Genomic DNA, 27,218 nt, shown 5'->3' with positions numbered 1-27,218 from the left:
TTAAAGTGGGATCCAAACATGAGTTTTTGTTTGCAGTAGTTTATCTAATATTTTTAAAAAAAATGTTTTGAATGGTTCCTACTTCACAAAAGGTAAGTTTATCTTCTTGTTTTAGTGCATTGCTACTGTATCTTTTTTTGGACTCTTATTTTGTGAAAGCCAGACTGGTAGATTTTAAAAAGGTAGGCAGGGAGCAGCAAAATGGGAACCTGGTTCTGTAGGCAGTCTGGTCTTTTTAAGGTCCACTGATGGGGTAGCTGTAAGATGGGAAGAAATGGTGGTGGTGCTGCTAATAAGGAGATTAAAGATGTGAGGGAAGCATCTGGCTTGGAATGAGTATTGCTCTTCTCTTTTCTACTACTTTTCTTAACAAAAAAAAAAACAGTGCTTGCAATTGCTATTTTTCTCTTGCGTTTTCTTTTAGAAAAGTGGAGAAATCCTCCTCTAAGTCTGGGGAGATGGATAAGAATAGGAAAAAATACTACTTTTCATTCTAAACTGCCAGAATCTTATTCTGTGCTCAAAGCGGTACATTTTTTTGCATGGAAACATGTATTTTTTTTATTGTAGGCCTGTAATTTTTAGGAATAACTCACTGAAATGTGTCCAAACAAGAGTCTAGTAAACATCCCGGGTAGGATAAAACTTGAAACACGAAGTCATAAATTATAATTTAATAAATAATCATAAAAAATAAAATATAATAATAAATTTAATTCAATAAAATAATCAAACCAAAAACACTGAAATTTGAAATATAGCCCCAAGTTCGCACATCACTGAGCAAAGTCACAAAATCGTTTTCAGTGTCTGATGAGGAATTCCCCCATGAATCATTATCACTCAATTCTGCAAGTGGTTCTGATTTACTATTGCTGTTCTCTAGCTGGTCTACAACCGCTTTTGACCTAAAGGGACGCTTTTTGGACGCCATGGACATTTCTCAGTTTCCAGGCAGAAAGAACAGTAACAATGTAGGCAGGGCACAGGACAAAGCACTAGGGACAAAATGTATGTGAAATGGTTTGATACAGTAATGTAATACCATGTGATTTTAGTGAATGTCACTTTTTGTCATTTTCAAATTTCCCGCCGTTCCGTCCCCCGTACGTCCCGACGCTCGCAGGGGACGGAACCCAGATGACAGATGCCGGCATCTGCCGGATTACATTGCCGGGGACACTGCAGGGGGGACATCGCGGGAGCGCAGGACAAGGTAAGTGATCAAGGGAATGCAGAGCAGTGCCGCATGGTAAGCCCGAGTGTAGCTCGGGGTTACCGCTTGTGATGCTGAAACTTTACCCCGAGCTACACTCGGGAATACCGCCAGGGAGGCCACGGTCATTTTAGTGACAGAGAATAAAGACATTAAAGATCAGATATATGAGGGCCTAGAAGCAAATGAAGAGGTTGTCTTTTCCATATACAGTACTGTAATATCAAATTGATGATAGAAACATAATAGAAATATCTAGATAAATCATTGTGTATGCTCAAATCCTATAAGAAAGGGTTTCCCTTCACTTTAGAGGATTCAAAGTTTTGGGATAAGTCCCACTAATTGCAAAGTCTCACATTTTCCAAAAATGATGTACTCCTATGTCTGCTATGATGAAAGGAGTGATATCTTTGATATAATGTACTTGATCCATTCTTTTCCCAGGCTCCTTTCTATTGCCTCCAATGGGAAACCAATCTTAACAAAACCCCCTTTCCAGAGGACACGATTTGGCTTGCTCAATCTAAATGCTCTCATAATAAGCAAGCACTGGAAAATTCCTATGAAAAGTAATGTCTAATCGATATCGCCCATACTTAACTATCAATAGTAATCCATGTGTGCTTTCCCCTCCCCTTCCTCTTTCAGTGCCTAATAAATAGCTATCCTTTTGTCCTTTTCCTTCTCATGGTTTGACAAAGGACCGATTGTATGTTTCGGAACATGTTTATACCCATCATGCTTTGACATCAATGCGTCACTTCTGATTCCAGTCCCAGCACTGTCTTTCTTTTTTTGTTGCTGGAGGAAGACACAGCCTGTCATACAGACTTAATCTGCATTCTGACAGTTTTCAGCTTTATTCCACCTATCCTGCAGAGCTGTTTTAAGGATACATCTCATCCATCCTTCCACCCGCTGTCCACCGAGGCTTGCCAGCAAATAAGGACTGATGAAATGCCCATTTACTTTCATCCTTGTGAGTGTATTTTAACCCTTTCCTTTACTTGCTTTTAATTAAATTGATACACTTAGATGGTGGCGCCTTCTGTTTCTTTATTATACTGTTCTCCTGGCAACTGCCAAACCCAGACATGTCCATCGGATTGCCAGACAGAGAAGCATGATTTGTTACTCCAGAGAACGCGTCTCCACTGCTCTAGAATCCAGTGGTGGCGTTCTTTACACCACTGCATCCAATGCTTTGCATTACACTTGGTGATGTAAGGCGTGGATGCAGCTGCTCGGCAATGGAAACCCATTCCATGAAGCTCTCTATGCGCTGTTGTGCTAATCTGAAGGCCACACAAAGTTTGGAGGTCTTTAGCTATTGACTCTGCAGACAGCGACTTCTGTGCACTGTGCGCTTCAGCATGTGCTGACCCTGGTAATTCAAATATGAATTCTAGGGAGTCCCGTATTTAGTTGATAGTACAGAATTCTGCTTGAAACACAATTATTTTACCTTTTTAGATCAATTTTTTTTATATTAACAATTTTTATTAATTTTCACAAAGATATATATATACGTACAAAAAACATCACAGGAGAGACAGAGAACACATCGATGGTGAGATCTGCATGGTTACAAACATAATAATGACATCTAGTTACATTGAGGAGGCCGTCAAAACTAAACATCTGTAGAAATGCGGGAGGAGAAGAAATTGTCCCATGGGTGCCACACTGCCTCGAACACAGCAATCGAACAGGCATGTATAGCAGTCAGGTACTCCATCTGTCGCACATCAGCAATAATTTTAAACAGCATTGACATCGAAGGAGGTATAGAAGATAGCCAACACATAGGAATGCTTCTTCTGGCCGCAGTCAGAATATGTGTGGAGAGTTTCCTAGCCATTCTGGGAAGACCTGGAAATGGTAGGCTCAGTAAAAAGTACAGAGGCTCAAAAGGGAGAGAGGTCTGCAATAACAATTGTAAAAAAGACAAAACCTCTTCCCAAAAAGGGACAATGGAACCACAAGTCCAAAAAATATGGAAGAGGGAGCCAATGTCTTTCCCACAACACCAGCAGGCAGAAGAAGCACTCTGATTAAAGGCATGGACAACCTCGGGAGTTTTGTACCATAACATCAAAATGTTCTATGTGTTTTCTTTATAAACCACATAGACGGAAGATTTAGATGTGTTGTCCCATATTTTCTTCCATTGTGTAAGGTCAATGTCACATTGCAAAAACTGGAACCACTTGCGCATGTAGTGATGAGTGTCCCTAGCGAGGGGAGGAGCATCCATAAGAATTTTATATATATTAGAAACTATGCCCTTTGGATGTGGACCTTGTATACAGAGACGCTGAAAGGGAGTAGGATTCCCAAGAGTCAGCGTGGGAGATATAGTGGAGAAAAAGTGACGTATCTGGAGATATATATAAAAATGGTGGGAGGGCAGATCTTTTTTCTGGAGATATGAGAATGGTTGCAGCTTTCGAGTAACAGGATGTACTAGGTGACGAAGTTGGAAAAGTCTGGCCGTGACCCAAGGAGACATTTGGGGAACTGTCAGACTATCTGGAAGGTTGGGGTTAAAAAGGATATTAATCAGTGGGGAGCAATCGGAGGCCAATGCAAACCTGGTTTTACATTTCCGCCATATACTCATGGAGAATTGCATAGGGCCAAGGAACAGACGGCGAATAGGGGAAAGGTCCACCTTCAAAGATGACCATAGGAGAGAGCAGGGATGAGTCGGGGTCAATTGTAGGGATTCTATCTCAGTCCACAGATTAGGAGGAGATAGAGTGGACCATGATGTAAGAAAGGTGGTGAGTAGCGTAGTAATAGGTCACAATATCCGGTGCACCCAGGCCTGCTCTAGAACGCAGAGAAAGCAGTACACTATGTGCAATTCTATGTCGCTTATTATGCCAAATGAAATGTAGAAGAGATTTCTGCAGAGAGTGTAGCTTTGACATAGGGACAGGGACAGGGAGGGTCACAAATAAATACAAAAGTTTGGGTAAAACAGTCATCTTTATGATGTTGATACGTCCCAAGAATGATAAGGGTAGAGTATCCCAAGATTTCAGGGAACAGGAAATAGTTTGGCTATAAATAGGGGGGGAAGTTGGCGTCATATATTGAACTATTGGAGGAAGTAAGGTTAGTACCCAGGTATTTTAGAGAGCGGGTGCACCATCGATATGGAAAAGATTCTTGAAGGGACGAGAGGACAACTGGTGAGATATGGAGTGGGAGTGTTTCAGTCTTGGAGGTGTTAACCTTATAACCCGAGAGAGCCCCGAACTGTCGTAAAAGTTTATGTAGTGTTGGGAGGGAGATTTGGGGGTTCAAGAGTCTAAGAAGGATATCATCTGCAAAAAGGGACAATTTGTATTCACAACCATGAGACGTTATGCCTTGTATATCGGGATGGGACCGGATTGCAATAGCCAGTGGCTCCAAACAGTGAATAAACAACAGAGGAGAGAGAGGACATCCCTGACGCGTACCATTCGACATTTGGAAAGGGGGCGAGAGAAAAGAGGCCATTCTGACCTGCGAGGGATTTCAAAGCTGACACAAAGGGGTTTATTTACTAAAGCTGGAGAGTCCAAAATCAGACTCCCTTCTGCATAGAAACCAATCAGCTTCTAACCTCAGCTTGTTCAATGAAGCTTTGGCAATGAAACCTGGAAGCTGATTGGTTTCCAAGCAGAAGTGAGTCTGATTTTGGACTCTCCAGCTTTAGTAAATAAACCCCAAAAGGTCCGTGGAAGCCAAACCTCTCCAAAACCATAAACATATAAGGCCAGCTGAGACGATCAAATGCTTTTTGGGCATCCAAGTTCAATAAAATGGTGGGAATAGAAGACCGGTTAACCAAGTCAACCAGATCAATAGATCTCCTGGTGTTGTCAGCTGGGACAAAGCCGATGAAGATGAGTTTAGACAGCCGATTGGCTAGGATCTTAGTAAAAATCTTGTAATCAGAATTCAGCAGAGCAATAGGATGGTAGTTATCTAAGATAGCTTGATCCTTGTCAGGTTTAGGAATTACAGAGATGTAAGCACGGGAGAAGTCCGCTTGTGGAGTATAGATCAATTTTATTTGCAGACCAATGGGACAGCTGGTTGCGCCAATTTTGCCCCAGGATATGCTAATTTAGCAATGGGTTTGTGGCAAGAACAATACATTTGGGCCAACAATCCCTTTGCTAGATATATCATCTTTTATAGATGATATATCGATGACATCCTCCTCAATTAGGATGGTGACTTTGATGTCTTTTTTGGCTTTTGTTGCTCATTGCAATTCTAATTCTTTAGGTGTTAATTTCACTCATATGTTTGACCCAGATTCCATTTTTTTTAATCTTATACTGTTTCGTGAAGATAGTTACATAGTTAGTCTAGCTGAAAAAGACAAAAGTCCATCCAGTTCAACCATTAAAAAAAATGTTGTAATCCTATACCCACAGTTGATCCAGAAGAAGGCAAAAAAACCCAGCAAAGCATGATCCAATTTGCTCCTGCAGGGAAAAAAAATTCTTCCTGATCCCCGAGAGGCAATCAGATATTCCCTGGATCAACTTTACCTATAAATGTTAGCATCCTGTTATATTCTGTGTATCTAAGAAAGAATCCAGGCCTTTTTTAAAGCAATCCACTGAGCTGGCCAGAACCAACTCTTGAGGGAGTCTATTCCACATTTTCACAGCTCTCGCTGTGAAGAAACCTTTCCGTGTTTCGAGATTAAATTTCTTTTCCTCCAAGCGTAAAGTGTGCTCCCTTGTCCTCTGTGATGACCTCAGGGTGAATAGCTCTACACCGAGTTCACTATATGAACCACTGATGTATTTATACATGTTGATCATATCCTCCCTTAATCTCCTCTTCTGAAGAGAGAATAAATTCAGTTCCTCTAATCTTTCCTCATAGCTGACCTCCTCCATGCCTCTTATCAGTTTGGTTGCACTTCTCTGTACTTTCTCCAGTTCCCCAATGTTTGTTTGTGATTTGGTGCCCAAAACTGAACTGCATATTCCAGATAAGGTCGTACTAATGATTTGTAAAGGAGTAGTATGATATCTCTCTCTCTGGAGTCTATACCTCTTTTAATACAAGAGAAGATTTTGCTTGCTTTAGAGACCGCAGCTTGGCATTGCATGCCATTATTAAGATTGTGATCTACCAGAACCCCCAGATCCTTCTCCACTATTGATTCCCCCAGTTGTACTCCTCCTAGTATGTATGATGCATGCCTATTCTTAGCCCCCAAGTGTATAACCTTACATTTATCAACATTAAACCTCATTTGCCACATAGGTGCCCAATTAAACAGTCCATTGAGGTCAGCTTGTAAGTTGAAGACATCCTGTAAGGACGATATTTCACTGCACAGCTTGGTGTCATCTGCAAAGACTGAAATGGTGCTGGAAAGATAAGGCCATATGTACTAGTAATCATACTAAACCTATTGGAGCTAATTCTTATCTCCACTACTCCACTCCAGTTGTTACATCCAGCCTGGAGATATAACATTCCTAGTGGACAATTTAATAGGCTTAGGAGAAATTGTTCTAAAATTGAAGTGTATAAAGAACAAGGGGAAATTCTATCATCCAAATTTATTGATAAAGAGTACCCTTCATCTTTGATAAAGGAGGCTTTTGATAAATATCAAAATCCTCAAGTTAATAATAAAAGATCTACCAATAAACAAGATCGTAATAAAGTGAGATTTATTACGGGATACAACAATGCATACGGCAAGATCTCTAAGATCATTCACAAATACTGGAATATTCTCCAGTTAGAACCCAAATTGGCCTCTGTTCTATCTCCAGCTCCTCAGGTTACCTTTAGAAGAGCACGTACATTAAAAATATTTTAGCCCCCAGTAAATTATCAAGATGGAAAGAGAGGGACATGAATATTCGGTCCTATTTTGATAAAAGGACTGGAAATTTCCAATGTAAGAAGAGGCTATTTGACTTGTCAATTCATCACACATGGTCGTTCTGTAATAAGAGACAACAAGGGTAACCAATTTCACAAAAAACAATTTATAACTTGTGTAACAGATTCTGTAGTATATGTACTAGCCTGCCCATGTAATTTATCGTATGTAGGACGCACCATACGCCCTTTACAAAAACATATTGGTGAACGCTTATTAAAGACGGATGTGATAAACACAGTGTGCCCCGGCATTTTCATCAAGCCCACGGAAAAAAATTTGAGGGTCTTGAAGTCATGGCAATTGAGCACATTGAAAATAGATCTTTGACAGATAACGAAAGGTTTTCCCTCTTACGTAAGAGAGAGACGTTCTGGATTTAAATTGGGCTCAATGTCCCCAAATGGTCTCAATGAAGATCTTGAGATCCATAGTATTGTTTAAATTTTTAATTTTATATAAATTCTTTTTTGGCATCTAGTCATATACATATTTATAGTTATATGTAGTTATTTGCATATATTATTATTATTGTTATTTCTATTTTTATTTTTATTTACATTTTTATATTTGTTTTTATCTTTTGGTAATATTTTCTAATTTATTACAATCCAATGCTCATTTACAAGTAGTATTTAATTTTTAATATTTATGAGTTTCTATAGCCCAATACCATTTATGTACTGTATATTGTATATTTTATAATTTTTGGTATTATGTAAGTTCCTCTATAATTTAATTTATTTATGGATTATTATAATATAGACAATTGTGTATTAATAATCTCTTTTATAGTGGGTTCCACAAATGCAGTGATGTAATGTAGTGGTGGAATACCATGTTCAGTTCCACCCCTTGTTGGCGCCAACCCATTTGTTGTGTTCCCCTATATAAATAAGCTGGCGTCCACTGAGATCTATGACTTGAAAAAGCGCATGCACACAAAACGCATTGTCGTTTGAAGCGGCTGACTTCCACTTCCTCCCGGGACCTTGTGCCATTAGTTCCAGAGTGCCGCGGTCCCCGGGTGGGATAGCTGCATACTGTGATCACCGTTACGATACATCCCAGCCCGCGGAGTAGGTGAGGGGTTATTCCACCTAGCCAAGCTATGAGTTCACTGCTGTTTCTGGATGAGTTTTTTGCTTTTAATGAATTACTTATGGAATAAATGTATACCCCTTATGAAGCATATCTCAGGGTCATTATTGAACATAAGCCACAGCTTCCTCAGCGCTGGTCTTTTTGAAATTGTTTATCACTTTACTTAGTGTGGTACTAGCAGCTGTGGGCAAGTGGCTCCCATACATCTGGGTTCTTATTGCTTGAACTTTTTACTTTTATATATAATATGAAGCTCCTGAAGCTGTAACACATTAGGCATGTGTACTGGACATCATTGTGTGAAAGGTTTCATTCTGGCGGATGCATTTCGTAAAAAATGGTAGCAGTAACTAGGGCTACCAGGGACAAATGTATGTCTCTCTACCTGCTTTTTACGAGGGGCTGTTTGTCTATGGCTAGTTTGAATCCTGCCAGTAATTTGTTATGGGTTTATCACTGGGTATTCTAGTTATTTTATTTATATATTTCACAGGTACTTACAACATATAGCACGGTCAATTTACACAGAGCTTTACATATATATTGTACATTCACATCGGTTTCTCTAATATTTGAAAAAGTATTGGTGAGTTTACTGTACTCACCTCCAAGTCTGCCTATGCCTATGTGATGCTGAAAGGGACATTACACTGTAAGATATTTTGAAGGCAGGGGCCCATGTGAATGTGCACTGTAATGGGCTGGAAAAAGTGTAGACAATATTATTTTTATTATTATTATGGAATAACACAAAAAAAATAGCCGCAGTTGTCAGTGAGTGGGACTGTTTTTTAAAGGCACTGCTACAAATATAATACTAAGGCCCTAAATGTTAACAATAGCTATTTGTATATAGGCAGGACAAGGCAAACTAGGCAGCCACCTAGGATGCACTGCCACCTAGGATCGCCTGGGTGCAGCACAGGCTGGCACTCTTTACAGTGTTCCTCTCAGACTCAGTCCCTTATTGCAAGCTGGCTGGCAGCTGCTGATCACTGTGGAGTTCCAGCCTTTTTCTTCCCATTCATCAACGGAGGCAGGGCTGCGCCTGTGGAGGAATGTAATGTCTGATTCTGATGTTCCATGTCTGTGTATGACCCAGCCGGCCGGCCGGACATCCATCACATGTGCAATGTGTCAGTGACATCATCACGATCCCACAGCCTGCCTGCGTCAGTGTTGGTGGTGGTGTGTTGTGTCGGATATGTCACTGTGTGGAATCGCTCAGTTCAGGTGTTCTCTCCGTGTGTGTGTGTGTGTGTGTGTGTGTGTGTATGTGTGTGTGTGTGTGTGTGTGGGCTGGGCTGCCTGCTGTCACAGCGTTTTATCTCCCCCCATTGCCTGGGGTATTCCATCCTGGGATCTGTCAGAGTGTGGATCCATCTTCCTCCACTCACTGCAACTGTCACCCTGCCACTTCCAGCCACAGATACAGTTCGTCCGTGACAATGATTTTGTCTTTAATATTGGAGCTGGTGGCATCTTATAGCATCTTATGGGGGGGGCGCAAGTAGCTGGTTTTGCTTAGCGTGAAAAATAGTCTAGCAATGGCCCTGGGGGAGTCTCGGAATACATACTAGCAAAAATATATATCCTCCAAGAAAGAGACGCATATTCTCATAACTGCATTGTCTGGAGTCATGAAACATCCAAAGTACACAATAATATATACATTTTGGAATAATGTGCTTTCTCGTGTAAAATATTGAATACACAGGCTGTGCTATACAGTGTGTAAATTGGAAAGAAACAACTATTTACTGGGGAAAAATATAAATGTGTTCATTTTTATTTGTGCCAGTTTATTATTTTCCATCAAAAATGATCTAATACAAAGCAGAGAATTGCACTACATTATCAGGGTGAATTGTAGCACAGCTGTAGACCAACCTGTGTGCAAAGCTGGAGGTGATGGCTAGAGGGTACAGGACCACAGTCATTCCAAGGTCACTCAAAGCCAGATTCACTATAAAGTATTCTGCTGGCTTTAACAGCTGCTTCTTCTGGTAAGATATGTACAGCAAGATGCTATTCCCAAACAGTGATCCCAGACCTGTGTACAATCAGGAGAAGTGCAAACCATAAGAAGTCTATATTGGACTCTAAGTTATCCATACAATAAGGTGTCATAAGGATATGATATAACCATCTGTATGATTTCAGTCAGACCGGCTGAGGATCACGTGTCTGTGGGTACTATGCAACTGTTCAAGACAGCTGCTAACATACTAGTCTTTGGTTTGAATTGGCTAGGTGCGATTTTCAATATTTGTTATGTTTGCAATAGATCGAGCAGGCTCTAGGGGTATGTGCATGGAAAAAATAGTTGGAGATTTAACCACTAGACAATCATTTTTACAAACAATGATTCGGTATTCATATTTTATGATTTCTCTGTTTTCTCTATGAGCCTCTTTTAATCCTTGAGTAGTAGCTCTGCCTTGAGCCCAGAGGGGCCCTCATAATCTTTACACAACCGCAATTTGCATAATGTATGCAATAATGTCAAAATGTTCAATATTACTTTTAACAAAGGATTTTTTATTGATTTGGTTACTGCTTGATGGGTGGCGTCAGGGGGGTGCTTGCTGCTACTTGAGCACTGGCAAAAGTTGCCCCAGCCCTCCTGTAGCACCCTGCAGCGCCAGAGTCTATTACAATTACAATCTACTGATTTGCCATCACGTAGTCAATTTTAAATTGTATATAAGTTAACCATTTTACTGTTTTTATAGAAATACGTATTCAATAAAGCTTACCAAATATTAAGTAAGCAATTCCAACAACAATATCAGCTGTTTTGGGAATATTTGAATGGTGAGAAATATTTCTTGCAAGCTCCATCTGAAAAACAAAGTTATCGAAGACAGTAAACAGTAAAACAAAATCTAATACAATGGCATTTTGAGATTTTATCCAGAGTCTTGGCAAAAAGCATAACAGTACTTCTCTCATCTAGAAGCCCTCATTGTTCTCAATGGATAATAATTCCCTCTTGTTCATCAAGCTCAAGAAAGATCCAAGCAAGGGGTCAAAAGTCATGATTTCTGTGTATTTTAAGAACAGTTAAGTCTACTTGTGTAATTGTCATCTAACAGAACGATGCTAACACTAACCCCTTCACCAATAAAATGTAAAGCATTAGGTCTTTGTATTTGTTTATTGTGATATATTGGGTGCAGTTTCAGCAGTGATGGTATCAAATCTATGATGAAGAAGAGGGAATTTAGTTCAACCAACTTCATTATATCTTCCACTCCCAACTGAATAAGTAAGGTTTGTTCCAATACATTTTTGAGTCTGAGTCTTGTGACTGCAGCTCTAACAAACCTCTGTTTTAGAAATTTATGTAGTCCTTGGGGCACTGTTGCCCCCTCTGATATGATGCACTATTGCTCCCACTGACACCAACACTGAGGCACTATTTCTTCCACTGATATCAACAATAGGGCACCATTTCTTCCCCTGACACCGACAGTGGGGCACCATTCCTTCCAGTGACACAACAATGTGGCACTGTTCCTTCTCGACACCAACATTAGGGCACTATACCTTCACTTACTAGCCACTATGTAATTTGTTTACTCCCATTGGCCACTAATAGAGTGATATCCTGTTGCCCATATAGATGATGCTAAATCTCCTTTGGTTCTCTGATGTATATACTATAGACATTTCTAAGCTTCATTGAAAGCGCTGGAGTATGACAGACCCCCTTCCTTGAAATTGGTGAAATTAGACTCAATGTTGGCTAAATGGGCATGGACTGATTCTTTAAATGAATGTTTCAGGCATCAAAAAACACTAACTGTGGTACTAGAGAACTAGTATTTTACTGCTCCAATGCTAAAAAACAAAATAAGGTATTACACAACAATCTGAGAAAACATATTAGGTTCATATAAAACACAAACCTTAAAATATACTGTAATTTATTGAACTTACAAAGTATACAGATCATAATACAATACATAATACTTTATGTACATACATTTTACGAAGCACAATACTTGGAAATATGTCAAATTAAAAAAAAAATGTCCCATAGCAGGGCATTATAGAGTGAGTCAGCTGCAAAATAACAGTGTACATTCCAGAAATATCATGTCCCTGCAGGCTTGGTTAAATTATAAGCTCAGAGAATGCCTTTCTTTTTTTTTACCTAGGACATGACTGTAGATAATACAGTGGTTTGAGGAATTTGTAACTGTGTAGATCCATATGATTATGTCAGAAGAGTAAGAATGTCCTAGAACTGATTGATTAGTTTCTTTGAGGCCTGTGTCTATTGTATAGTGGCTAATTTCTTCAAATATTGTTTAAACACATTGAACTTTTTGGTAAATACCAGAACATGTCAGGGCCCATCTCAAACCATCTACTCCTCACCACCAAGTTGACTATATGTGGATATATACTACCCCAACCATATTTGATAGTCACCCTTCCATTTTAGGATCCAAAAATGTAGACTGATGGGAGCTATGATAACATATAACAACACTGGTCATTAGTGAAATAACTTCGACTTGCACATGGATTTTTTTGGGAACCAAAGTTCAGTGCATAAAAAACTATTGTGTAGGTCAATGTTTTTTGAACTTATCAAAGATATTGCTGGTGTGATGTTCCAACCTAAGCTGGTGTCCATTGACAACACCTGACCATAAGCTACTCAGACAGCCAGTACGTGTAAGTCAGCAGGGATACCTATTAGTCAACATGTCAGGATCTTCATAACTGGGATAATTATACTTTAAATTACTAGAATCCAGTTAAGGTGAGTCTGGAGAAACAGTACCACAGGCTCGACTGCTTCTATGACTAGAGGCTTGCTGCTCTCAAACAGCCCCTGATTCTCTCCTATAAATCAACAGTTTTGTTTCAGTTTGCTCCCAGCTAAGTAACATCATGACCTTTCTACTTATTTGAGTACAGTTTGTGAAGCAGTTAAAAAAAGTGTTGCATGCCTGAAAAATTTAAACTAGAGGTTACCTTTATCCCCACTTCATGACGAGCACAATTTTTTGTTATTCAGCACTGTGCTACTTTAACTGGCAATTGCGCTGTCATGCAACACTATACCCAAAATAAACTTTTTTTCCACACAAATAGAGCTTTCTTTTGATGGTATTTAATCACCACTGGATTTTTTTATTACAGTATATAAACAAAAAATTTTGGAAAAAAAACAATATTTCCTACTTTCTGGTGTAAAACATATCCAATAAAAAAAATATCCAATTGGCAGGCAATCTGGCACTAGCTGACGCTGGCTGGGAACAACACTAACTGACAATGACATCAGTAGTGATGCTAAGGCTCTGTCCACACTATTGCAAGCTGTGCAGTGCACATTTGCTTGGGCACAGAAGCCTATTCATTTGAATGGGCTGCAGCTCCCACGTTTCTCACAGAAAAAAAGGTGCATGCACCTTTTAAAAAAGGTGGATGCAGGGAAACCACATGGCCTTTTTGACCATGCAATTTCCTTGCAGTTTCTGCAAATGCACTGTGGCCTGAGATGCAGGTGGGTGCCCTTCAGAATGAATGGCAGCCACCTGTGTCCTGTAAGAGCAGTGCGATTTCACTGTGGGTGTTTGAGGGTACAGAAATAGGTGCGACCACAGACTGTGGGCAAGTGTGAGCCAGGGCTAATACAGTGATTAGTGATAATACTGTACACTGTCTCTGTATTAATGACACTGACTGGGAAGGGGTTAACATCTTGGGGCAATCCAGGGGTTAATTGTGTGCCTAACAATGTGTAATGTGTGCTGTTTTTACTTCATCATATGGCTGTTCCCTGGCAGCCAGATTGCTGTTGCCTGTACACAGAGTTCTGTGTTTTGTAAACACAGAACCCTATGTGTGATTGGACAACAATCTTTCTTGGTCTACCTGACCTTGGCTTGGTATCAAGAGATCCCTGAAGTTTCCACTTCTTAATAGGTGATTTAACGGTATTGATTGGCATATTCAAGGCTTTGGACATCTTTTTATGTCCTTTTCTATCTTTATAAAGTTCCATTACCTTGTTAGGCAGGACTTTTGACAGTTCTTTTCTGATCCCCATGGCTCAGTATCTAGCCTAGTCAGTGCTTCCACGTAAGAGCTAACAAACTCATTGACTATTTATACACTGACACTAATTGCAATTTAAAAAGCTACAGATGTGGGACATTAACCTCTAATTGGCATTTTAACCCTTGTGTGTCGGTACCAAGGCCAAACATTCCAGCGTATGTAAACTTTTGATCATGGCCATTTGGGTGATTTCTGTTATCATTATGATTTAAAAAGGAGCCAAACAACTATTTGATAATAAATGGCTTCATATGATCATCATCCTTCAATAAAAGAGCATTTTTGGCATGATCAGTCATATTTTCAATGCAAAAATTTCACAATTTGCATTCTCTGCATTAAGTTAAAAAAACCTGCTCTGTCCAGGAATCCCCCCTACCCCCATTTCCCCTCAAGTCTTCCCTTACCCCTGAGCCTCATCTCGATTCAGCGCTGTGCATGAGAGTGGCTCTGTTCTCTGCATCCTCACAGGGAAGATTGATAGCAGGGGGAACTATTGGCTCCTGCTGATGTCAATCAAATCCTATTATGAGGGTGCAGGAGGTGGAGCAACGCCCCGTTGTCTGTGTCAATGGACGCAGGCTGTGGGGTTCGGGAGTGAACCTGTACAGGTACCCCCTTAGCAATCAGCTTGCTGGGGGGGGGATACACAGAAGGGAAGAGGAGCAAGGAGCACCAGCAGGGCACCTCAAAAGAGGAGGAGCTGGCTGCTCTATGCAAAATTATTGCACAGAGCAGGCAGTCATAATAAAAGTACAATATGTTTGTTAATAAAAAAAAGGCTTAATATCACTTTAACTTCTGTTGCAAAAGATCACCATTCCTTGCTCTGCTCTTTCCAACTTTTGAGATTTGGGTGGTCTCAGAAATTCTTCATCACAGAAATTAAAAATCCAAAAAAGACACCAGTTTCTCTTCAATGGCTATGACTGTGGTGCTCTGGAAACTCAAGTGCCAGGATCTTGGCATGAGTGAAATATTAGAAATCACTGTCTTGTAAACCCTTTGAATCTCCTACGTTTTACATGTTGCTAATCTGCAGACAATCACACAATTTCGAAATCCAGACAATTGTGATCCATTATTTGTATGATTCTTTGTAGACTGGAGGTTCACATGTATTTACAGCATACAGGAGAATCGAAAAATCACAGTTTGTCTGATCTTTAGATGGCTTCACCTATCACTAGTGTCATTATACATAATATGAACATAACCTTGGGGGAACAACAGTATTCATTCATTTCATTCCCTTTAGCATTATTAATTGAATGGTGGAAATAGTTAAACACAGTCTCTGTTTAGAAATTCCCAACTAAAGGATGTGTCCAGGAATTCAAACTCAAATAAATATTTTACAAATGACATTTGAATTCTTTAACCGAATCAGACCCATACATAATACATGCTTGTTTTCCTGGGGCAGAGACATGTTTTTAAATAAAAAACTCTTTGGGAAGATGTGGCTTCTGATTTCTTTGAAGCATTTTAATTTGCATTACAATGTTTATAATGAATAATTCATGCATATATGAATAAGCAGAAAAAATTTCCTCTATGTTAAATTCTGAGATTTTTCTATAAACGTTGAATACTGCACATGTATGAAATATGTAAAAGTATAAATTTTTATATCTTTAATTAAGCCCTGGTTCACGCCACTGCGACTTCAGGTGCACCATGCGATTTACAAATCGCACTTGAAGTTGCACCTAATGTATTTCTATGGCACTATCTTAATAGGGGCAATTTCAAGTAGTGTGATTGGAAATATAGTTCCTGCATTACTTTTTCACCACTTCAGTGACATAACTTTCATAGACTATAAAGTAAATGGCACTGAAATTGCACCAGTATCTATATCAGCGCTACTATGAAGTCGTGTTTTAAATAGGACCAACCAGCACCACTTTGAAATCACATTCGGTTTATACTAGAGCTTAGAGTGCAGCTGAAATGATGTACTGTATGTAGCCTTTTCTTAAATTTTTTAGAATGGTGAGGGTTGAGAACACCTGTTTTTATTTTCTGTGCTCCCACCAGGGCGATATACTCACTCTATTTGTCCTGAAGACCAATGTCACCAGGACAGAAAAGGAAGCAAAATCTACTTGTTCAGGCAGTCTCTCGCCAGGTCTATGACATTACAACCGGAACTGGAACACGTGACTTCTGGCAGATGTGCCATCTTAGTGATCTCTGCGACTGCCATCCACACACCCTTTCCACTGTCCTGAGGCTCCTGGGCTGAGCAACCTACTGTTGGATCGAGGATCATGTGCCATCCTCCAGCTTCTGGGAATATATGTTTCTCCTCTCCACTGGCTTGGTGATGTATCAATCTGGGCACTCATACATGTCATGCTTTTTAACCCAACATTAAAGTGAATTTCTCATTTAACTGTTCCTGGGCTCGTGGCTCTATTGACTTCCACAGGGTTGGAAGCGCTCCTTTATGGGGGGGGGGGGTGTTAGCAAATTCCTATGAAAAAAGCATTATGTTACAGCACTGAGTCAACAATTAATCTATACCACCTGTGCCTAGCCAAAGCTGAAATATCACATTTCATCAGAGACTGCACAAGGGCGAGTCAATATTCACAAAGTTATATAATTTATTGGAACAACAGTAGAGAATGTACAGTTACATCATTTTTCAACATAGTCCCTTTGCTTTTCAATGCACTTGCTCCAGTGTTCCACAAACCTTTATACACCCTCAGAAAAAATGTTATTGGCTTGTTCTTACGCCATGTATGCACCACTTCTTGCACATGTTGGTCAGTGGCAAATCAATGACCTTGTAAGGCATTTTAAGTAGACACACTTTGCTGTGATAAAACACTGTCCCCTGATGAGAGCCTTCAATGGATTTCGGCTCCTGGCACACCTTCAGACCACAAAAAAATGGATCACTGTTTGTTGTACTTTTTTGGTGCAAATGGAGAGTGGCACTGCCATGTTTACTGTGCAACAGCGACAAAATGATGAAGTTCAAAGTTAGGATAAAGTGACAAATAGGCGACAATGTACAGCAATGTACAGCCAACCTAAAGATTATTATAGCAAAAGTGCAGATAATTATTGACTCACCCTTGTATAATAGCTGAATAGTTGTCTCTTCCCCAGCTCATGAGCCATACAAGTTCTATGCCGCAATGCTATGATTATTCACAGCATCACTAATCGAGAACTAACTTGCTGCTTCCATCAGAGCCTTCTCACAAAGGTGTTCTGTTTCCCAAAAGTATTCTCCTAACAGTTCTTATTTCACCTTACAGATGACATAGGAGTTTGATTAAAACTAATAAAATAAAGGTAAATTAATGTATAAAACCTAACAAATAATAGTTATTGGCATGTATTTATTACATATTGCAGAGCTTGTTAACCTTGCATTATAATGGAGAATGTAAGCAGGCACTTTACGTCTTTTGTGTCAGTCTAAGCTAATAAACATTTGCTAGACTGATATCCCTTGACTGGATTTTTTGCATTTACTGACACCTACATGAGAATTACTGTATGTTCACATGAATGGCTTAGGAAACATTTTGGTGCTTATAAAATGTGTGAGATGCCACAATTGTGAGCATCAAAGAGCTGATTAGAAATATGTATTCCAAAAATCATTTTTGCATGCATAGAGTTCATTATTTTGCTTTTATTTCTAGATATTATAGATGCAAGTGATGGAAAGGCTATTCTCCAGAATAAAATCTCTGTATTCTATAGGATGTATTCTCTGTATTCTAATAAGATATATTGCAAGAGAGTAAATAATGATGCGTCATGCAGAATTCAGAATGAAATGGTATATCCCAATCAGATATCAGCAGTAAACATTAATGTATATTACTCAGAATCTTGTACTGTCTAGGGCTCATCCACAGGCTTTACAATCTGTTCAGATTCTGTATCCATGCCTCAGCAGTATCACTGCTCTAAACCGGATCCATATCTCAGTGTAGCCTCTTTTTCCTTTTGGACAACTCCACCTCTTTGTTAGAATACAAATCACTCACCCAAAGATCTATACAAAGCTTTTGGACTAGGAATGTGTCATGTTTTGCCCTGCCACATGTCACCTGAACAGATTACGCAAAGAAATACACTTATTGGGACTTCATATATCTTCCAGTAAATATTCTCCAATCAGTTTATTACCTCATAGACCCTAAAGAGAAACTGTCCCTTCTACTGTTCAGCTTAAAGTAAGTGTTTTAAAGACCCCTCAACCTAGTTATACTGATTGTGCCAGCATTCACTCGTGTATGGGGGGATATGTGACATCCTCCAGTGAAAGTGCTCACATCTAGCAACCAATCATTAGACTCAAGTCACTGTCACAGAGGGAGCGAGGCCACCACTCCCCTTAACTTCTGACACCACCAGCTGACACTTGTGATTTTAGTTCTGAGTGCGACAATGCGCTGCGAGAGGACAGACAAGATGAATAGCAGGGGTTCAGGAGAGGGGAGTCATTGGTATTCATCTGTAGGAACCCTGCCCTATGAGGTTGTGTCCCAAACTAAATTCAGAGAGTGTTGTTGCTAAGCTGTGATTAGTCTAAGCTGTTATTTACCATTTTGTAAGCTCTGCAAGTCTTCCCCAAGCTCAGTGGTTTGATTTCTTCTCCTTGTTACTGTAAAATAAGAGCCAGTAATCATGGTGGGAAGGTCAATCACTGAGTTATAAATATGTATCTCACCCTACCAATCCCTGAGAAGTAACAACAATGAGGTTCAAGGAATCCCAACACTGAGTAAAAAAAATGGGGAATCATAATGATTAAAAAAGATATCACCCTTATTTTTTTTTTTAAAGTTCATAATTCAGCCTGTATATAGCACAGACACTTACTGCGGACAATCTTGGTCACATAGCTTTATTCACCAAACACTTGAAATCTATGAATGTCTTTACTGCATGCAGAATACTAAGGCAAAGAAATGAAGGGTAATCTTAGGTGTATTTTAAATGATAGTGACAGAATATCAACCAAAAATCCAGAAAAAACACATGATACAAATGTTTTAAACTAAGTTGCAGTTCAGTGAGTAAATTAAGTATTTTTTCCCCAAACATGACTTAGTACTAGGTGGAGAAACCCTTGTTGGCAAGCACAGAGGTAAGACGTTTCTTGTAGTTGGTTACCAGGTTTCCACGCATCTCAGGAAGGATTTTGCTCTCTTCACAGATCTTCTCAAAATCCTTAAGGTTTCTTGGCTGACGCTTGGCAACTCAAAGTTTCAGCTCCCTTCATAAATATTCTATAGGATTAAGGTCTGGAAACTGGCTAGGCTACTCCATGACCCTAATGTGCTTCTTCTTGAGTTACTCCCTTGTTTCCTTGGCTGTATGTTTTGGGTGTCATGCTGGAAGACCCATCCACGACCCATGTTCAGTGTTCTGGTTGAGGGAAGAAGGTTCTCATCCAAGATTTTACAATACTTGGCCCCATCCATTGGCCCTTCAATGCGGCAAAGTCGGCCTGTACGTTTAGCAGAGAAAAAGCCCCAAAGCATAATGTTTCCACCTCTGTGCTTGACTGTAGGGATGGTGTTCTTAGGGTCATAGTCAGAATATTTCTTCCTCCAAAAACGACAAGTCAAGTTAATGCCAAAGAGCTCAATTCAGGTCTCATCTGACCACAGCACTTTCTCCCAATCCTTCTCTGAATCATTTAGATGTTGATTGGCAAAATTCAGGCGGTCTGTACATCTGCCTTCATGAGGAGGGGGGACTGCAGGGTTTCAATCCATGGCAACGTATTGTAATATCAATGGTTTGTTTGGTGACTGTGGTCCCAACTGCCTTGAGATCATTCACAAGCTCCTCCCGTGTAGTTCTGGGCTGATACATTACTTTTCTCATGATCATCCTTACCCCATAAGGAGAAATCTTGCATGGAGCTCCAGACCTAGGACGATTAATGCTTATTTTTTATTTCTTCCATTTACGAATAATCACTCCAACAGTTGTCTCCTTCTCATCAAGCTTCTTGCTAATCATCTTGTAGCTCATTCCAGCCTTGTGCAGGTCTACAATCTTGTCCGTGATGTCCTTTGACAGATCTCTGGCTTGCCCATGATGGAATGGGCATTTGAACGGAAGAAAGAGATTCTGTGGACAGGTGTCTTTTATACACATAATGAGTTGTCATTAGGAGCACCTTTGTTAATTGACAGGATTAATCTGTGTACCACATGAGCCAGTCTTTGGGAGCTAGAATTATTGTTGGTTGGTAGGGGATCGAATACTTTTTTTACTCATTGAACTGCACCTCAATTTATAACATTTGTATCATGTGTTCTTTCTGGATTTTTGGTTGATTTTCCGTCTCTATCATTTAAAACACACATATTATAAAAATTATAGACCCTCCATTTCTTTGTAAGTGGGCAAACTTACAAAATCTGCAGGGGATCAAAATATTACTTTCCTCACTGTACAGTATAAGTGTTTTCGGCAGTCAAAATGAGTATTGGCTTTTTTTTAGCCCTAATGTGTGTCTTGTAGGGGGAGGGATAACAGAAGCCCACACAAGGGGGAGGGGGGAGGAAATACAGAAAATTATATGTAATACAAGGAATGGTCAAAAGGTGGCAGCATAACAATACAAAGCAATTAATCAGAGAACAACTTAGCCTACACATATAGATGCAACTGCATTTCTGGTATACTGTGGAGGCAGCACAGTCTTGCTGACAGCATCTTATCGTAGAAACACTCCCTTTACTGATTCCGAATTTTCCATGCAGCTGTGAACTTCTGGCAATGCATTGGTTAAAAGCAGCATCTGCAGCTGTAAAAATCTACCCCCCTTTCCTCTCCCTTCTCCATTAAGAAAACTCCTCATATTGCTTTCATAGAAGGCAACACTTTCTGTGAATGGGGGAGAGGCAGACTAATGGCAGGAACCCCCCTTCCACTCCACACATATAATGTTTTAGTTTATGATAATATCATGAGGAAGAGTCTATATTCCAAGTAATCAAAACTATGCCAATCTGTAAAGCTTTTGATGACAATCCCAGTTGTTGAACTAAACATAAATAGGAATGCGCTGAGAATAAACAGAAAAGAAGTCCATATATCAATGTGTGAAAGTCCAAACACCATATGAACACCAAACATATATAACACCAAAAAAAGTCTGTTTAACTTTGTGTAAAACTCAAACACCAAAACATCTTCATATATAAGTCAAAACACCATGATCAATCCACCACCAGGTAAATGGGATAAACTCACCAGAGCTAGATGCTGATCAAATTATAAATCAGCACAGACGTTTTTGCTCCTGGAGCGATGAATGAATCCAATATAAAGAAGCAATACTCAGTGGTTTTAGGTGGAATCCAGCATTCAGGAGCAATACTCTGCAGCCACTCTATAGCCTGAATATCTATATCGATCATTTCTCCACATGTGTGGGGATAGCATTCAGGAACAAAGAAAAGGCATGATGGTGCAGCAAGTTTAAAAATGTTTCACATTTATTAAAATATAATTTGCACTCACAAGCGAGGTGTCCTAACCGACACCAGTGTAACCAGCATAGAGGAGGAAAGAAGATGGCCAAACCCCGCTCACCGATGACAAACTGCTGACAGCCACAGGGAATGTCCTGACGTCATCCACTAAGCTCCTCCCTACGTGTTTCGTCAAACCGACGTCCTCACAGAGTGGCATGGATACTGACGTCAACTCAATCTAATATATACCGCTCACACTCTGCATAGCGGCAAACCCCAACCAATCACAGCGGCGCTCCACCAACACAGCGCTGCTCGATTAGCACAGGTTTAACCTGATAACCAAGCTTATCAAACATGTTTAATCTATATATACATTATCTTATACATATATTGCTGAACAATTCAATCCATAAAATTATAAAAAAGACAAAAAATACACACAAGAGAGTGAACTTGTTGCATTATAGGATCATTCACTTACTGTAAAGGGACATTATCAAATATTTCAAGTGTCCTATTGAAGAGGAACTCTACCACCAAGCATCAAACCAACTATAAATATCCAGTTATTCCCCAGAGCAAGTTCACCTAAAAAATAAGATATTATAAACCCAGGGAATAGCATAATCATACTCTTTTCTAATCCAAAAGATGTATATCTCTCTCTGAACTAAGAACAACCTAACATACCAACCCCACCATCATATTGACTATGTATGTATAGGGATTTTAAAAATTTGTTAAAAAACAGTTTAAGTCGATGTCTATATTTAAACCGTTAGGTTTCAATTAATTTAATTCACATATCCAAAACGTCTCCCTTTTGGATATTTCATTAATCATATCTATTCTTCTCCAATATTTGTTCACTCTATCTATTCCATAAAAGGTTACTAAACTTGGGTCACTGTTATGTTTTAATTTGAAGTGCCTTGACACACACTGTTTATCGTATCCCTTTTTTATATTATTAAGCTCTTCACCAATTCTAGTTTTAATAGCCTCCCTGTCCTCCCCACATATTGAAAGTGACATGGGCACTCCAAAACATAAACCACATGAGATGAATTGCAGGAAATTAACGAATCTATCTTATATTCTTTATTCATACACATTGAAACAAAGTTTTTTCTTTTTTTCTTCAAATCTTTCTTCACTGTTTTACATGCTTTACATTTATTGCAATTGAAAAAACCTCGAACATCGGGGAAAAAATTGGTTTCTTTAGGCGGATCTAAAACATTATGGACCAATTTCATCTTTAAAGATCTATTTTTCCTATATATGAACCTGGGTCTCTGAGGAATAATCTCTTTCAGAGTCTCATCTTTAAGTAATATGGGCCAGTATTTTTTAAAAATACCCTCAATGTTCTTATATTGATTGTTAAAATTAGTAATGAAGGCAACTTCTTTATTATCATTCCTAACTTTTCTATTGGATAGAAGAAGGTCCCTATCTTTCTTATCAATAACCTCCCTTTCAGCCTCCAAAAAGGGCCTCTTACAGCCCTTTTCAATAAACCTCTCTATCAAAAGTCCAGTTTGATCCACATAATCTTCCCGTTTACTGCAATTTCTTTTAATCCTAGTGAACTGACTTCTTGGTGTGTTAAATAACCATCTCGGATGGTGTCCACTAGAAGTAGGAATGTAACTGTTTTTATCAACATCTTTGAAAAAAGTCTTGGTGCAGATACCGCCTTCATGTTTATATAATGTAAGATGTAAGAAATCCACTTTGTCAAAATCACTTATAACTGTAAACCTCAACCCATATTGATTTATATTGATGCTGTTGGTAAACCTATTCAGATCTTCCTTTGAACCCCTCCAGATCATCACAATGTCATCAATATAGCGCCTATATAAAACCATTTCTGGCCATTACTCTTCCCATTTATCCATAACAATGTTTGCTACACTGGGAGCATGTTTGGCTCCCATTGCAACCCCTTTGCATTGTTGAAAGAAGGTGTTGTCATACCAGAACAAGTTGTTCGATGTAGCGAACTCTAACAATTCAATAATAAATCGTCTTTGAGTGGCTTTAATCTTGGATTTATATTTTAGAGCCCATTTCACTGCTTTGATCCCATCATCCTTGTTAATGCTAGTATACAACGACTCAACATCAATGGTGATCAAAAAAGGTTAAGAAATATAATAGAGATACAGATGATTATAAAAACAACAGGGTTTATAAATGGCAGGATAATTTGAATGCTATAGATTGTGATTCCAAACAATCTACACCTGAGAAAGTACCCGGTGGTGACCCCAAATCCCCAATTAGTGTTAGAGCCTCTAGCTCTTCTCAGAGCAAACAGAATGTACAGTTTCAAGAACATATGAAAGAGCATTTAACCACACTTTGAAAGGAATAACCCCATTCAGTTTGAACTGGCTTTCTTATCCCCCTCTTTTGATAAGTTATACTTATCCATGTTCCTTGCCGACAATAGCCATTATTACACTGGGGTAGGCTGGCAAGTTGAACTGGATAGTCCTATTTTTTACTTTGTGACGCCTTCCCTGTTCACTGTTTAAAAAGCCAGTTATAGACCTGGGTAGGTGACCAGTTTTTTCCTCGTATGTTAATTTTGGAGGTTCAGTGGGTGCATTGGACACCCCGGCTGCCGTTGTGCTACATGCTGGGTGTCAGGTGCGCTCCCATGACCTTAATGAGGGGTGGGCTCCCTCAAGTTCACCTGCCCTTGTTTCTATCCATTTAAATGCATGTGCCTCCATTGTGAGGACTCTCAAGATTTATAGAGTTAGGACCACAGATACTCAGGGTGCCGTGATGTGGCTCTGTTGCTTACGTATATATTTGCAAATGTGTGCTACCTAAACCCCTGTTTTTAAATGCATGTTCTTAGACAGGTTAATTTGGTTTTTGATAGTTGGCTAACTGGCTGGCAGTTTGAACTGGCTTTCTTATCCCCCTCTTTTGATAAGTTATACTTTTGCATGTATGGCCGACAATAGCCATTATTATACTGGGGTAGGCTGGCAAGTTGAACTGGATAGTCCTATTTTTTACTTTGTGACGCCTTCCATGTTCACTGTTTAAAAAGCCAGTTATAGACAAATACATTCTTTAAAAATCATACAATGTGATTTCCTGAATTTCTTTTCTGTCTCTCAGAGTGGGAATGCACCTACAATGTGAATTTCAGACCCCTCCATGATTTCTAAGTGGGAGAACTTGCAAAATCGCAGGGAGTTCAAATACTTCTGTTCCTCACTGTAAGTAGATGCAGACTAGAATAGAAATAATACAAGCTTTATATAGGAAGAGATTAATAACAGTACATACATCTAATGTACAAACAGATATTATAGGCAAAGGGTCTGATAGGATTCCTGGAAGAATTGTGCACATATACTTGGGTATATATAGTTATTAGAAAAGATACCTTCAGATGAATTTTGCAGCAAAGTCCAGTTGCAGATGCCCCTGAGGATGATATGCTGTTTGTCTTTGTGCTGTTGACCTGAAGACAAGATCTGGGGTCATGGGGAAATCCTCCAACTGTTGTCCAACCAGCCTGGAATGGAGATTCTTATCAACAGGACCTGGGGTGTGGCACTGGAAGTCAGAGTCAGACTATCTACTCTGCGTTTTATTCCCTCCCTAGTAGTTTTGCAATCTAACATGCAACTGGACCTCTAGCTACCAGAAGTGGCCATTGGATGCTTAACCTGGCTCTAGTCTTTGATGGTTATTGAGCCCTAAGCTAAAACTAGCTATAAAATCCTAGACTTGAAAGAACAAGCTTAATTAATAAAAGGAGATACATATAAACTATATTTCAAAAGACAGGTTCACCTACTAATATACTGGAAATTGACCACTACATACATAGAGTAACACAGACCTAGCTATCTTGCACCATGCATGTTAGATAATGACAATAGGACAAAGATACTCTGTTATGGGCATTTACACTTACAATTACCTAACAGTCTCTCCTTCTAGCCTGAATAAAATATAGCATTGCAGTAATGCAGCTCATGTACATGAACTTACCACTTCCTCCCAGGATTTTTACAACCCAGAGATAGGAAGTGACATAGACAGAAAGTGACAGGTAGGGACATAGACAGGAAGTGACATACACAATTAACTACGTGGTAAGTATCAAACAAAAGCTAGTTACAAATTCAGACAGCAGAGGACAGCAGATCCCTACATAACTAATAATTATTTCTGTACAAAACGTTTTACGTGGCTGCATAAATTAGCTTTATGTTGCTATAATATAGACACATATTAGTTACAAGTATTCATGAACATGTGAACACCCATGTGATGACACAGTAAACTCAATGTGCAGTATGACTAGCATGCACAGGGGCTCCTATGTGGTCACATGGTTCTGAGTATCATAATCAGCATCATGCATCTACAGAAATAGGAAGACTGGGCTGAACTCCTTAGCTGATCTTTCCCTAGTATTTTCTGTGAATAGTTATAAAATGCTTTCCAGGTAAGTGAGACTGCAACTAAAATTTCAGTTAGAATCAGAATCTTTGTCAGGTTTATATTACTGTGTCTTCAATGTGGAGACTGTAATGCTAATTTACTAAAGGTTTTGAGAACGTCACACGATAAAATGTGTGTAGATTCTTTCAATTATCTAATCATTAGTAAAGAAAATTTCTGTTTACTTTTTTCAACAGCTCATGATTGGATAATTGAAGTGAACATTCCCAAATCCTTGAGTAAATCAGCCACATCACATCAGTATACAAGAAATCTGGTGCAAAACACCTGACATGGTCAGGATGTATCTTCCCCATCTATGAGTGCTATATATCAGATGGGTTCCCCTTCTGCATTTCACACCGCTACAACAGCTACATGCAAAGCTCAAGCTGTGATTGGCTAATGATTCTCAGCCACTTCTACAGACCTATTCTAGGTACAGCAGAGAACTTGCCTGCTAAACTGACCATGAGAGATACAGGTACAATATGCATAGGTACGGTGTCATGTATCTCTTAGAAGGATTCACTGATACACCAGCACATATGCAGGGGCATAAATAAAAGGGGGATAGGGGGGTGCAAACCCCCAAGACAGGCCATGGAGCTAGTTATGACAGCCATGCTGAAGCAGGAGCTGCTCTTGCACCCTGTCAATTCAGAGTAAGGGAGGCTGCTTGTCCCTGGCCCCAGTCACATGTATGGAAGGAGGGAAGCTGTAGTGTAAAGGGAAAGCTGTACTGAGTGGGCAGGACTGTACTGAAGGGGCAGAGCTGTACTGGGGGAGGGGTAAAGCTGTACTGAGCAGGTAGAGCTGTAATGAAAGAGTGGCTGTACTGAGGGGGAGTGCGGTACTGACTGTTCACCTAACCTTTGCGCTCTGTTCATTATTTACTCCTGACCCCTGG

General features: G+C 39.5%; 1 protein-coding gene across 1 annotated transcript in view; it reads right to left on the bottom strand.

Moving 5' to 3' along the window:
• LOC149463177 (opsin-5-like) overlaps positions 1–27,218 on the bottom strand; it is a 62,303-nt gene that overhangs the window by 17,418 nt on the left and 17,667 nt on the right. The window contains exons 2-4 of the mRNA XM_089675745.1: positions 25,239–25,370; positions 11,006–11,090; positions 10,137–10,299 (exon numbers count right to left, since the gene is read on the bottom strand). Of these exons, the coding sequence (XP_089531871.1) occupies positions 10,137–10,299; positions 11,006–11,090; positions 25,239–25,370 (380 nt within the window). The remainder of the gene's footprint in view (positions 1–10,136; positions 10,300–11,005; positions 11,091–25,238; positions 25,371–27,218) is intronic.

This window comes from Staurois parvus, unplaced genomic scaffold (assembly GCF_062004578.1).
Source record: "Staurois parvus isolate SC_StPar_1 unplaced genomic scaffold, SC_StPar_1.0 ptg000157l, whole genome shotgun sequence".
NCBI lineage: Eukaryota > Metazoa > Chordata > Amphibia > Anura > Ranidae > Staurois > Staurois parvus.
Note: the sequence above shows the minus strand (reverse complement) of the source record. Positions and strands in the feature narration are given on the sequence as shown.